The sequence below is a fragment of the Amphiprion ocellaris genome, chromosome 18, assembly GCF_022539595.1.
Source record: "Amphiprion ocellaris isolate individual 3 ecotype Okinawa chromosome 18, ASM2253959v1, whole genome shotgun sequence".
NCBI classification, from domain to species: domain Eukaryota; kingdom Metazoa; phylum Chordata; class Actinopteri; family Pomacentridae; genus Amphiprion; species Amphiprion ocellaris.
In genome coordinates, this window is record NC_072783.1 from 24,872,378 (window position 1) to 24,886,199 (window position 13,822).

Here is a 13,822-nt window from a genome sequence, read left to right on the forward strand (position 1 = left end):
TTATTGGAATTTTTTGTGAGATTTTATTGAAATTTTTCTGGAGTTTTATGGAAATTTTCCTGGGAATTTTCTGCAAATTTTCCATGAAAATTTCAAGGAAAAAAGAAAATTTCCTGGAAAGTTTCCAGGTAAAATAGAAAGTTTTCAAGAAAATTTATCTGTTCTGTAATAAATTTTAAAACGTGTGGCTTAGATTGAATGTACGGAATCCCAGAGTTTTGTTTGTGTAAATATGTCTACAATTTTATCATAAGATGCTCCATTTAGGCAAGTACTGGCATGTTAACTCTGGCATGAAATAATGTACAGATACAATCCAGGGGCCACAGAGAGAAACAGCATCTGAACTTAGAATGACATGGAAAGTAGATTTGTTCTTACTTGACAAGTAGTGAGGAGGGTTTTTTCTTGCCAATGTTCATGAGGTTGCTGAACTTCAAACCAGCTTTTCTTTACTGCAGACGAAAAGAGAAAGAAAGCAATTTGTGACATGATTTTTTTTTTTTTTAAAACGTTTTTGCTTTCAAATCCCTTTGCCACCTGTCAGAGTGTGTTCGGACCAGCTCCATCAATGAAACAAAGATGGGAATGACTCACCATCTTTGTTTGCTGGAGTTTCAGCATGGCTCCCTGTGCCATGTAGCATCTCTCACTCAGCTCCTCCTTTTCTTTGTAGACCACACTGCAGCCCAGCAGACTCACATCCAGCATTCAGCTCCTTGGAGCTCTTATAGCACTGAGACGGTCGAAGCCCACGTTAACGTAGCGATCCCACAAGTTCTGCTAAGGGCCCTCAGCTGAGCAGTTTAGCATTTACTGTACTTTGTGTAATCATATTTATTCCAAAACTCATGCTGTTCTGTCATAATAGTACCTTTAATGTTGGTGCTATCCACATTGTTTTTAAAAATACCTTATAATCCATTTGTTATTCAGCAGAGAGCAGATAATAGCCTTCTTCGTCATAGAGATAAATGACGTCAGCCTGATCCTTGTGATGTTCTGAAGTGATGTTTTTAAGAGAAAAGTGAGAAGTCTGATAATGCAGTATTAATTCATCCGTGAATAATGATTGTTAGGCTGATCAGGTTCCAGAGATGTTGCTAAATGGTTCAGTGGGCCACTTCTCAAACCAGCGGGTCACCAGTTACTGGTTAATTGATGAATAAAAAGCTTTTGATGATAGAGGCGCAAACCTATCAAATCACAGTCAGGCAAAAATAAGTTAAACATAATCATACATTTCCTGGTCTGAATCCAGAACAGTCTGCTTTCACAGCTAATGTCTGATCCAGTAAAAAAAAGAGCAAATTAGAGACATTAAAAGAACAGTGCAACATTACAAGAAGTGGAAAATTTCACTTTTTGCGAGTTGGGTTAGAATACCACTCACACGTCTGCTACTTGCAAATTAACTGAAACAGAAATGCAGAGACAATGAGTTACAGTCCGACAGAGTTATGAGTTGTTATTAGCCTGTTTCTTGGCTAACTGTTGATTAAATCACCTGTTTTCTATGTAGCATCGCTGCTGATTGCCAGGCAACCTCATTGGTTTAAGCAGCTGCAGCACATAACTGCTCCTAAAACCACAAATTGCTGCTTTACATTAAATCCTGACCACTGTATGAGTTGCCCGATATCACAGATAAGTCACGGATAAATCATGGATAAATCAGTATCTCTGTATATGTTGTCCAGTATATGATGATATGAAAACTTTCTTTTACAGAACATAATACAGAAAAAGATGCTTGGGGTATTATTGAGACTGTGCGATCACTTGGTTCATCCCACAAAACAGGTCAGACTCCATTATTTATAACACTCATTTAGACCTATTAATGTGTTTTAATTCATTTCATGTAATTTCCTAAAGAAACCAAGTATTTTTTAAAACTCTTTGAAAACATCAGTTTTACCAGCGGTAGTCACTATAGGGCGCTGTTGTCAGCAAAATTTAACAAGCTTTCCTCTCCGACAGTGGCTTCAATTTAATTTACTGGACAAAAGATGAAATAAACATGTAAATTCATACCAAAATAACACATACCATTGCTAACAGTCTTCCATGCAGTCTGTATTTTGGGACACAACCAGGGGAAATTCTGTAAACTTTAGACACTAATGCTCAACAGGACTAAGTGGTGGAAATCCTAGACTCCACTGGTTGGTTTGTATTTTCCTGAATTTAACGATGGCATTTTGGGCACTTTTCTTTGAATGATTAATGAAATATTTAGTGATACTTGGTAGCAAGTGAAGCATGAACAAAAGAGAATGTACAGGCAGCAGTTTTATTTGTGTTGGGGAGTCATGGTAACATCATGTTGGTGGATACAAGCAGCTGTTGACAGTGAATCAAGATGGATGTCCAGCACCAGCAGCCAACTTTAAATCAACTCCAGGAACGAGTTCAAGCTCTGACACAAGAAAATGTGAGTCTAATGTACACTCTTGAAAGCTTTGTAGTCCTCATAAGTATCATTTTCACTTTTCACTGCTGACACAGGAGATATTTAGGTAGAGGCCAAGCTTTCTGGACAGAGTATCTGGTCAAACTGGCTGAAGATGATACAGTAACGTGGATCTCTTAAATCACAGAGGGCTGTATCTGTTCCGGATGGAGACGGATACAAGTCTGCAAATGTGCATTGAATCATTAATGTATTCGAGACTGTGTACACTCACTATCTGTTGATGCTGTATATTCTGATGCCAAAGATAAATAAGCCACCCTGTGATGCTGTTCAGTGATAACATTTTAATGAGTTTCACATAAAACCAACTTCATAAGCCTTAGTGCAGATGATGTTTCATGCAATGTTAATGTTTAAAATTGACTGAATCTCAAACCAATGGTCCATTTTTCAACACTTCAGTCAAATTAATTGAACAAAACACTGGACAATTAGACATATTGACATCTTCCTGCTTTTACAGTTGAAATGGCAACTATACACTTCACAAGAGATTAGATAAATGTTTATTGGAGGTAAAGAGGCAGAACAGGGTTTACACTCGGCACCATTTGCTCAGATCAGTAGCCTGCATTCAATTTGTGCTCTGAATTTGCTAAACGTGGCTTTGCTGAGTTGTGTTCTGTAGTGCAGAGGTTTAATGGATTCAATACTTAATTATTTAATTTCTGTTTTGACCCGCTTCCTACTACCATATTCTGTTAGTTAGACTGATGTCGTGCACTATATGTAGTCAATCATACACAGTGATCTCACTTCTGCAGATATTCTGTTGTGCGATTGTAAAACAAAAACATCTTAAACACTTGACGTGACAAACAAAATCAACAGATCAGACTTTATGTACAGTAAAATTACATCCCAATGTTTCTGATCTACTACATACTATATTTAACATCTTTCATGTATAATTTGGAATGACAGATGAATAGATGTCAGATTATTTTTTATGATTCTTACTTTTGGGAAACAACAAAACAAACAGAAGAATGTAGATGTGGAGGTATTTATAAAGCCTTTGTAGCTGCAGCTTTGGATGCCCGGACCCAACAATACCACAGATGCAGAATTTAAGCTACAATAATGCACTTAACCTTGTCACTTAACTGCCTCTGTTTTCTTTTTCAACTCACTTTAGTTACATTTGCGTGACAATAACGAACGTCTTTTCACCAAAGTGGGCTACCTGGAGAGCAGACTGGCCCACCTGGCCAGCTCCAACACAGACCTGTCCTGCAGGCTGGTCCAGAGCGAAGAGGAAAGACTGAAGGTAACTAAACCTCCAGAGCTGTGATAAACATGTGTCAAGTGTGTTTCCATCGGTATTGAGTAGTAATTAAGTTCCACCAGCAGACCTTATTTATAGAGAGCCAGAGGGACCTTGCAAGGATATAAGGTACTAGTGGTTCATTAATGTGCTCTGGAGCAAGAATATTACATTTTTTAGGGACAAAATCTTAAATTAAATCAGAACAAGGCTGATGTGTAAACAGTATTAATCATTTTGCTGCAGAGGTTTGAAATAACTGTAACTAGCTGACAGTGCTATAGATTTAACGTTTTTGCTTTCTAATCTTTCAGATATCTAAGGAGCTTGTGGAAGAGAAAATTCAGACTAACAAGATGAGAGAGCAATATGAAGAAGAGACATTTGAGCTGAAAAACAAGGTGAGTTTTCTCCGGATGTAACGGATGTCATGGTAAATAAAAAAATGGGTAAAATTTGGTCTACATTCAACTAAATGAGGTAGAAAAAATACACAGAATAGATAGGATAAGATAGGCATGCATCACTCTAAAAATTCTTTTGCATTTGATTTAAAAATATCTGTTTCAATGAGTAAAATTGCCCTAAAGGACGGCTGAACATAGATTTCATAGATTTCCTTCCACAACGTCCCTGCTCACAGTGTTATACTGCATCACTGAGGATGTCTGTGCTATTGGATTTCAACATTTTTGTGATTATCTGTAATGTTATTTATGTTAACTGATTCTTAATTTTAAATAAAAACGTAATTTAAAAATGGGCTACTTTGACTCTGATCCAGCCACTGTTTACTACAATTTCAGACTGGTTATGCACCACTAGTAATAGCTTAAAAAAATGTTCAAAAGTTCTCTTTTTAAAAGTTTGGGTTGATTATTCTACATTTTGACACCAGAATTTTCATTTTCACTGCAAATGTATATCAGTTCTTTACACTGGTTGTCAATCTTCTCTTGATTGGTCATGATCAGTATCGGCTCTGAAAAAACATATCAGTCAACTTTTAGTCTGCGCTACACTTTCTTTCCTCTCGTTAGATATTGAACCAGGACGGTGTGATAACTGAGCTTCAAATGCAGCGAGACAAGTTGCTCCAGGAGCTCCAGTCGACTGAGGCTCGTCTGAAAGTGAAAGAGAAGAATAACCAAGACTTGACAGAGGAGTACGCCACACTGAAGAAGAGCTACCTGGTTCTGAATGAGGCCCATGATAAAGAGCTGGCCCAGAGTGAAGAGTTGAGTACAGAGCTGCTGGCCTTGGCTCGGGACCAGGACGCCCTCCGCAGGCAGCTGGAGGAGCAGCAGCAGAGTGTGAAGACCACCACCCAGGACCTTCATGGGGAGCTGGACAGGGTGCGAGCTTTAATCAGCCGTATGTCACATAACAGAGTCAAGGTGAGACAATCGATGGTTGTCTTAATAGTGGTTGAAGTGTTCCTTTTATTATTATTGTGATTGCAGAGAAACCACACATTTGTTATCCTCACTTTATAAATCTAGTTTGTGACATTTTGGCACACTATAACTCCAATTTGTCAATTTCATGTGACTAAGACAGATCAGATTCCTAACAAGAAATTGCTGTGGCACTCATTTGTGGTGTTTGAGTGCCTTTTATTGGTATTTCAACTTTACAGCATTAGAAATATACAAAACACGATGCATCTTGTGGCTGTGTCTCAGCTGTTAGACGCTGTTGTAAGGTTGCAAGTTCAATACCAGCTTCCTTCTGTCATTTGTTAAACCACACAAGGACTAACAACTTCAAGCTCCCTGCAATCCCACTTGAAATTTCTCCATTAATTGCCTGTTATATTATGATTGTTCTTCCATACGGTTTTTAGTGTGCAATAGTTCCAACCCACTTGGTTGTGAAATTAAAATGTAAAGTGTGTTAAAGAGGTGTTTGCTATGACTTTTAGTGTTGATATGAGTATTGATTGATTTTATATTAATATTTTTTGAAATTTTAAAATATATTGGATTCTATGGGAAAACAGACTTAACTTTCACTGAATATACTCAAATTTAAAAACTCATTCGCCTACAGACCCCATTAATGGCTTTATATAGCCTCAAGAGTGTGATGTTTTAATTTATGACCTTTCATTTGATAAAAATGTGTTGCATTGGAGTTATGTGCCCTTCAAATGAAGAGTTTTGCAGTTTTTTGAAGATATTATCAATGTCTTGTGTGATAAGCTACAGTGTGGCGTAGTGGTTTCTGGAGATCGGAAAAACGTTGGTTCAGTTGGTGGAGGGTTAGTCTACTAAATGTAAGGTTCTAGCAACTGCAAGATGCATCAGTTTTCTCCAATCACATTTGCGATTTCTCTAGAAATTGTCCAACCCAGTATTGTTTGAAAACCACATGTGGAGACCCAAAAGCTTCAACATAACACTGTCTGTGCTGTTTTTACTGGTGCTGTTTGTCCTCTGACTACTTTTACTGAAAAGCCCAACCAGGGATGGGATTTGAAAATTAGCTTAATGCTAAACACTCTATATGTAACACATCAGATGTGTACTATGTTAATTGCATGGTCCCTGATCAAATAAGTAAATAAACTTGTTGCTCATATTTGTGTTTATGCAACCCGTATAAAATGATGTAACTTTTGGTGCAAAGGTTTCCTGTTGTTGGGTCAAACCTTGTAAGCACAAAATGTAATGCCTTTTGAACACTACAAAACAGTGCATAAGACATTTTCATTAGGCTTCAGAAAGGTTTTAATTTTGAGTGCAATAAAAATGTTGCAGTTTATTATTAAGACCGTTTTACTATTCATTTGAAATGTTAGTTCTCATTTTACTGTGCTTGTGTTAACAGCCTGAAGACCTAGCAGCACTGGACAAGGAGCAAAAAACTATGGAAAAAGCTGTGAGTATTTCTGTAAAAAAAAAAATAAAAAATACAGTGTATCTTATTTTTAGACATGGTCACCAACACAAATGTTTTACAGGCATCAGTAAAATAGAATTTTAAGTTGCTGCCCACTTCATATGGCTCTTTATTCATTTGCTTTCACATAGCTGCTTGGAAACCAAGATGAGATCAAAGAGATGCTGGAGAAAATGAAGAACAGCTACGAGGAGCAGCAGAAGAAACTGGAGGAGAAAGTGTGAGCGCCGGCGAATGTTTGCCATTTACTCGTGTGTGAGCTTAATCAAGATAAAACATGATTATCTTTCCATTTCCAGTCATCAAACAGCCAAAGCCATCTCAGGATGTATGTCCCAGTGTTCATCCCACACGCATCTGCTTGGTGGTTGCGTCTTTTGATGTCTGTTCTAAGCTGTGGTTTTTATTCGCTGCGTGTGTGATGTGGTCTCTCTGCTTCCTCCCTGTGATGTGGCCGGCTGTGGATTTTGATCATCGCTGTCTTGTGGTCGGGCCTGTGTTTGGTCATCAGGGTGGCAATGAGTGAAGAGCAGCAGCAGAACAACAGAGCGATGCATGTTAGTCAGCAGAAACTGTCGGAGCAGAGTGCGGTGAGCCTGAACAGACCCAGTTACTGATTTACACAACATTCCTGAAATTACTGGAGCACTAACGCTTGTTTGCAGCCTCTGAATTGTGCTGTAGTGATGACAGTAAGTTAAAAATGGTGGAAGTGTGTTTAAATTGAAATAATGTTTGTGCTGTTTCCTTCTGAGGCCCTGGTGTGCTCTCAGAGCCAAATGAAGGAGGTAGAAGAAGAGAACTCAAAGCTGCAGCTGCAGGTCAAAGAGCTGCATGAGGAATATCGTGCAAGGCTGGTGTGTTATTTACAGGACTTAGCTGTGAGTAGCTGCACACACAGAGCATTTTACAAAGAGATTTCACAGGGTGTCTTTGGATTTGTTGGGTTTTCTGTATAATTTTTTAGAAAATAAACCTAAATTTAGAAGAAAAAAAATCATGTCAGTTGGTACAGTATATAACATTGTATGTAGTCAACTTTATTATTTTTATTCAGTTGCATTTATATAATATATAAGATGTCATACTTGCACTCTAAAAATAGTTCAAGAGACTTGTTACCACCTAATTAAATTCATGGTTGCAAGATTAAAAAATGAAAATGCATTGATTTAGATAAACCTTTTAAGTCGCAAACATTGTTTTGATGAGTTGTGTTGACATGATAATGTTGTTTACAATGAAATTTCTACATTAATTGATTGTAAACTAAATTCAATTTGCAGATTAATTAAATTTGCTTTAGAAGTTCATTTTCATCTACCTTAAGCTTAGGATTTGAAGTCCTTAACTTAAAAACTTGTGCTGCCAATTATTAGATCATTCTAAATTCCATTGATTGTAGAGAAAAAAGCTAATTCCCCCTAACTCAATATAGGTTGTTGGATTAACATGATTCCATTAGAAGTTTGCACAACTCAAAAACTGTTGCATAATTATTTTGTTGACCCTAAACATTTGATTTTTCAACTAGAGAGCTCTTTGACTCAGTATCTGCTGTTTTAAATATCATATACTTGATTTGAGTTGACTTAGATATAAATAATAGTTACTTGACTTGACTTTTTGAAATGAGACATGATCATCTAGATAAGGCCTCCTGCACGACATCATACCATCTCTGTGTACTTCAGGACTACACTGATGGGCTCAAAGACAGTAAAAGCCCCTCTGAGCAGAGTAAGACGAGGACATTTGTGGACAGCATGTTGCAGGATGTCCGTTCGTCCTACAGGGCCAGAGAAGAGCAGCTCGCCTCCGCTGCTCGCTCCTATAAGAAGAGGCTACAGAAGATCACCAAAACTCATCATGCGCTTCTTATTGCATACAGGTGACACTTTCCTGTTTCCTCTATGTGCTGGTATTTGGTGTATATTCCATAAACATAATGCTGGAACTTGGGACCAGTTGTTCTAAAGTTTTTGGGCCTGTTACCCATAGCAGGAATGCACTTCCATGACTGTAGGATACTGTACTGGAGGGCACTAGAGAAAGAAAATAGAATAAGCATTGCAAATTCTATTATCTTCAAATTTGTGCACCTTTCCAAAACTTTGGAGAGGCATCTCCCTTTCTCATTACATGATTTCATGCACACTCACTCACTCTCTTCTGCTAGTTCCTCATGAATATCCTCTACTGTACATGAATCTGCATCAAATCATTTCACTGTAGTGCATGTGGACAATCAAATCACACATCAAAGATGTGGACAATCGGAGTTATTTATTACAGTAATAAAGCCACAGATCAGCCTGCCTGATGATCTGAGGGACTTCAATTCTGCCTAAAAAAATCTGCTAAAAATTCCCCGACGACTCTGACATTCTATGAAGTGGTCCCCATAAGTCATACTTATTGGACAAGCATACATTTGTGATGTGCTATTGTGTATACGTTTGTATATTTTCTGTACAATGTTGTATTTTGTCTGTTGTTGGCTTTTTTTACTCTAACTTGCCAAGAGACTAAAGTTGGAAATTAGGTGGAAGCTATAATATGGTTCAGTGCATCAAATAGTGATCAAGTTGTGCACGGTCCCTTTCAAAAACAGGTTTTAGACAAAAAGCAAATATTAGAAATTCTGTCCAAAAAAAACCCCCAAGATAAGCTTGTAAAACAAGCCTTCATTGTAATAAATCATTTTTGTAAGGTTCCCCAGCTCCTAGATGGGGTCCACTGTGTTCCATATGTTTAGCAGTTGCAGAGAACCAGCACTGCCACCATCAGTAAAATCCCGGTGAATCTAGTGTATAATGATTATCTGGCTACGTCTTGATCTTTAGGGTTCAGAGGGATCAGATTTTGACAAACTCAGAGAATAGTCTGGACCCTGGACCTCCAGAAGCCAACTTCAGCCTGGAGCCCACTGAGCTGAGAGATGAAACTGAGAAGGAGCTCCAGAAGCTTCGCCAGGACAAGGCGAGGCTGGAAGGTCAGCTGCAGGTAACACAAAAGAAAGATGTCTGCTTTGAAGAGGATTGATCTGCTTTTGTTTTGTCTGCTGAATGCGTGCTTTTAGCCTGTGGGGAATTCTTCTTTGTGTCCAAACTTCCTGTACAAAGCCAAAGAATATTTGTTCTGTGAGTGGTGATACGGAAAAATGGCTTCAAAGTTTGTGTCCTACGGTAACAAAAAGCATTTCAGAGGTCATTGCAGATCATATAACAATGCTGATGGAAGATTTACTGCTTTGAGTTGTGTGGTTGCCCTTATGGTGACAGCTGGACCAGTGTCAATGTTCTTATTATTATTTTTTATTAATTTAGATATGTTTTTAGAGAAATTATCTTCTTGGGTAACATGCAAAGCAGAGCAGTGACCCTCTAAAAAATAATTGCAATCTGCTGAGAAATACCCACTGATTTATAGTAAAAGCAAGTTTTAATTTTAGTTTCAAGAACAGATTAAACATGCAAGATATCTTTTGTTAAGCTAAGCTTTAGATGTGCTGGTAATGGATTGTATTGCTTTTAGACTGTACCAGGATAACGGATTCCCTTTGTTTTCAGTCTATATCTTAAGGTAAAATAACTTGAATATGAAGCTGTAAATTAATATTTCTCTAAAAAACAAGAAAGGTTTTTTGATCTTCTCATCAAACTCTCAGTAAGAATGTAAATAAGCAGATTTCTTAAAGGGTCAGACTATTCTTTGCCACTTTTCTGACTTAATTGTGTGACTAAACTCCTCAGAATCAAACTGACGTTCAAATATTCATAATACAAAGAACTTCTTTTCCACTTTTAAGCCACAGATTCAGTTCTGTTTGCATCACCAGCTTCAAATCTTCATTTATATCGCCGTATTATTTTACACACGTTTTTGCATTCGCAGTAATTTTAGACCTTCATCCTGAATTATTTTGTTTTCAGATGGCTGTTTCCAAAATGCCTGTGCAAAATTTAAGCCGTCCGGAGTGAGTACCGTTTTTTTTATTTGACTAAATGATTAATGTGGTCAGCTGTGCATTGTTGCTGAAGAAATTTTCGAAAAATGTAACTTTATCAGGCAACCGGGGCAGATATGTGAAGAATCCTGGCTGGACATGAAGAAACAGCTGAGGGAGATCACAGATTCTACGCTGGTACACAAACCTCCTCTGTGCTTAACTTCAATATTGTCTGATTACGTTCTTAAAATGACGATAAATGCAGTTTTCTGTGATGAAGGCAATTTGAAGACTTTCTTCCTTCGAACAGGTGGACTTTGAGAAGGAGCGTGCTCTTCTGGTCACCAGGGCAACAGTGGCAGAGGCACAAGTGATGGAGTTGCAGGATTATGTCGACAACCACCTGAGCAGGTGAGGAAGGGACTTGAGATGTAAATCATGTCATGTTCACTCTCAGAATTGTTACACTGAGTTTCACTACTACCTGCAGGTATAAACAGGAGATCACACATCTCCACAGACTGCATGGGATGGAGGAGGCTGGGCGTTCTCAAAGTGCTCACTCATCTCTCCATTAAAAAGACTAGCAGGAAAAACAAAAGTGCTCATGCACACAGTAGTAAAAGCAGACTTCCGTTTCAAAAAAGTTTTTTTTTCAATGAGTTCTCCGCGTTTATTTAACTGAATAAGCCACTTGAGGCATATAAACCTTCCTGCGACTTATTCTTTTCCACCGTCAGTAGGTGGTGCTGCTCATGCTGATGGTTTCCTCCATGAAAAGCCCCCAAAGAAATCTGGCCTTGAGAAAAAAATGCCTGGAATGTTTGTAAAGCTTATGTCAATTTCACGAGCCCGGGAGAAGAAAGCGATGTGACAATGAGGGGTCGCCCTGGTGAGAATAATGTCATTACATGTTACCCAGACACGTACACGCCCGTGAATACTTTCCCCTCAATGCGGCGCTGAGAGCTGAGAGGGCAAACAAACTGGGCTTTTTCCAGGATGGAGGGTTCATATTTATAACCTCAGTAATGGCCTGAATAGGCAACTATTCCCTTTAAATCCCTTTAACAGTGAAATGGAATGCATTTTTGTTTCCTTGTGTGTGGTGGCAGGGGTCGGTGCCATAGTTTGTAGCCGACGGATCTTTGATTGGAATTCGGTTGGAAAGTGTTAAAAAAGAAAGGAAATATTGAAGTTAGGATACTCTGGGGAATGATGGGAAAAATAGAGGCGATGTAAAGAGTCATACGCATGTCACCCCAATTCCCTTTTCATGGGGCATGCCAGCCATGGGAGGGAGAAAGGGGGAGGCATGGGTGTGAAAGTTTGAGAGGAATGGGAAGTGGGATTTTGTTAGTAATGTATTACACTCCCAGGGCCCTGGGAAAAGGGGTGGTGGTGGGAGGGGGGGTGTTCGGCTTGGGTCGGTGCCAACATAGTCACTGTGCCAAAAAAGCTTGGTGCTGCTGCAGGGGGACCACTCCTCTCACCGGCGGATCTGTGGGAAAAATCCAAAACCAGGTTGTTATCTGCTGCTCGGTCACCAAACACTCAGCGGCGACGCCTCTGCACAAATAAGATGAGTAAATAAAATGCAGCGGAAACTGGAACAGTATAAAAGCCCAGTAGTGTGGTGCATCACAGCTGGTGCCCCGAGGCAAAGTGCCAACTTTTTTCCCCAAGTTTTGGGAAAAGTTGACTTGTTGGTATGTGAAGAGCTATTTATCTGCCGTTTATGCGGCTGCTGTGCTGTTATATTGTAAATACTGAACATGACAAGTGTTAGATTAGACTCAAGTGGATGTTAAATAGTGATTTTCTACCATGATGTTGTTTAAATAGTATGAAAAAGGGCCACAAAAATGAGCAGCTGGTGATAACATCTGCAGATACTTTATTATGAAACAACCATCAGGCTGACTTCAGCGAAGTTACGAAATGATTGTGGTTTATTACAAAATGTTGGTTTGCTTATTTAGAAATCATAATCATGGCAATAAGTCTGTATTGACTTTTCTCAACCAAAATGGGGATAAAATATGCTCCCGTGTCACTTATTGTCCAGATCTCCAAACCTACATACAGTAGATCAGTTTATGTGACTCAGTAATTGAGTGATAAAATGTTAAATGTCCATGTGGTGGATGTCAGCTCAAAGTAAGTGTTAAATGTAACAGTTCTTCATGTGATTGGTGTAATTTAAAGCCATTTGTAATCTGTCTTCTCAATCCAACCTATTCATATTTAAATGCTCTGTTTATTCATAATGGATTTATTATTTTAATTATTTGCATTTTTATATTTTCATCATGTGTGCCAAAATCTTTGGTTCAGTTTCTCAGTCATCTATATAGTAAATGAGGCCTCCATATCCCAGTGCATTTTGAGTTTAAATTGAGATTGAACTAATATTTTTCTGAAATAATTTCACCTGATCTATCACACAAAAAGTGTCGGACAACTTCTGTAATGCAATCGCAACATTTTAGACTTTAACCTCAGAAATTAGAATCAAATACAGTGAACTTGTTTGTGTCACGTCAAAGCTAAACTTTTTAAACTACACAAAGGTGTGATTTATTTCAGATGTATTGCAAAGCATCCTGTAATATTGTTTCTTCTTAATAGATTTAATAATTGTCCTTGAGTAGTTTACATGCCAGGCTGTTGTCTTAGCAAAAAATGCTTTAGTTTCTTTTTGGTTCTTCTTTTACACTATCACAAAAATGTATGATGCATTTTTGTCATTTGAAATAGAATCACTATAACTATAGGTTTGTTTTACCCAGTTTATTTGGACATTAAAGCTACTTATAACACATTACACTGTTGTGCTTGTCTCAGTACAATAACACATTTCTGAGCATTTTTGCTCACTTCTCTCCTAGACTGCTTAACTATTATGAAAAATACTGCATGATTTATCAAAACTGTTCAAAATACCACCAACACATCAATATTTTGTTGCAGACATAAGGTTAAATCAAACTCACATACATTTTTTTCAGTGGTTTAAACTGTGGTTGAACTATGTGCAAAAAAAAAGAAAAGAAAGAAAAATCAAATTGCTGCTATTTCAGCAGATATTATAATATTGCTAAAAGTGGCAATTTTAGTGGGAATATGATTGTTTGCATTGTTTTCCACCCAAAAAAATAATAAAATGATGATGTGGTGTTCTGTGCATTATGTACCACCCAGACATGTTCTCTTACAT

The 13,822-nt window shown here is 38.0% G+C and overlaps 1 protein-coding gene across 1 annotated transcript; it reads left to right on the forward strand.

Annotated features, from left to right (window-relative positions):
* The first annotated feature begins 344 nt into the window (after window positions 1-344).
* Window positions 345-13,426, forward strand: ccdc78 (coiled-coil domain containing 78). The gene is made up of 14 exons (XM_035957921.2): window positions 345-2,437; window positions 3,618-3,749; window positions 4,061-4,147; window positions 4,787-5,143; window positions 6,579-6,629; window positions 6,782-6,870; window positions 7,162-7,240; window positions 7,406-7,531; window positions 8,345-8,541; window positions 9,497-9,656; window positions 10,586-10,629; window positions 10,722-10,797; window positions 10,913-11,013; window positions 11,093-13,426. The coding sequence occupies exons 1-14, from the start codon at window positions 2,366-2,368 to the stop codon at window positions 11,178-11,180; spliced, it is 1,659 nt and encodes a 552-aa protein (XP_035813814.2). The 5' UTR covers window positions 345-2,365; the 3' UTR covers window positions 11,181-13,426.
* The last annotated feature ends 396 nt before the right edge of the window (window positions 13,427-13,822 follow it).

Coding starts and splice junctions, on each gene's coding strand:
- ccdc78 (XM_035957921.2), top strand. CDS start 2,366: ATGGATGTCCAGCACCAGCAGCCAACTTTAAATCAACTCCAGGAACGA. Junction 7,241..7,405: donor AACTGTCGGAGCAGAGTGCG/GTGAGCCTGAAC, acceptor TTTCCTTCTGAG/GCCCTGGTGTGCTCTCAGAG. Junction 10,630..10,721: donor CAAAATTTAAGCCGTCCGGA/GTGAGTACCGTT, acceptor TAACTTTATCAG/GCAACCGGGGCAGATATGTG.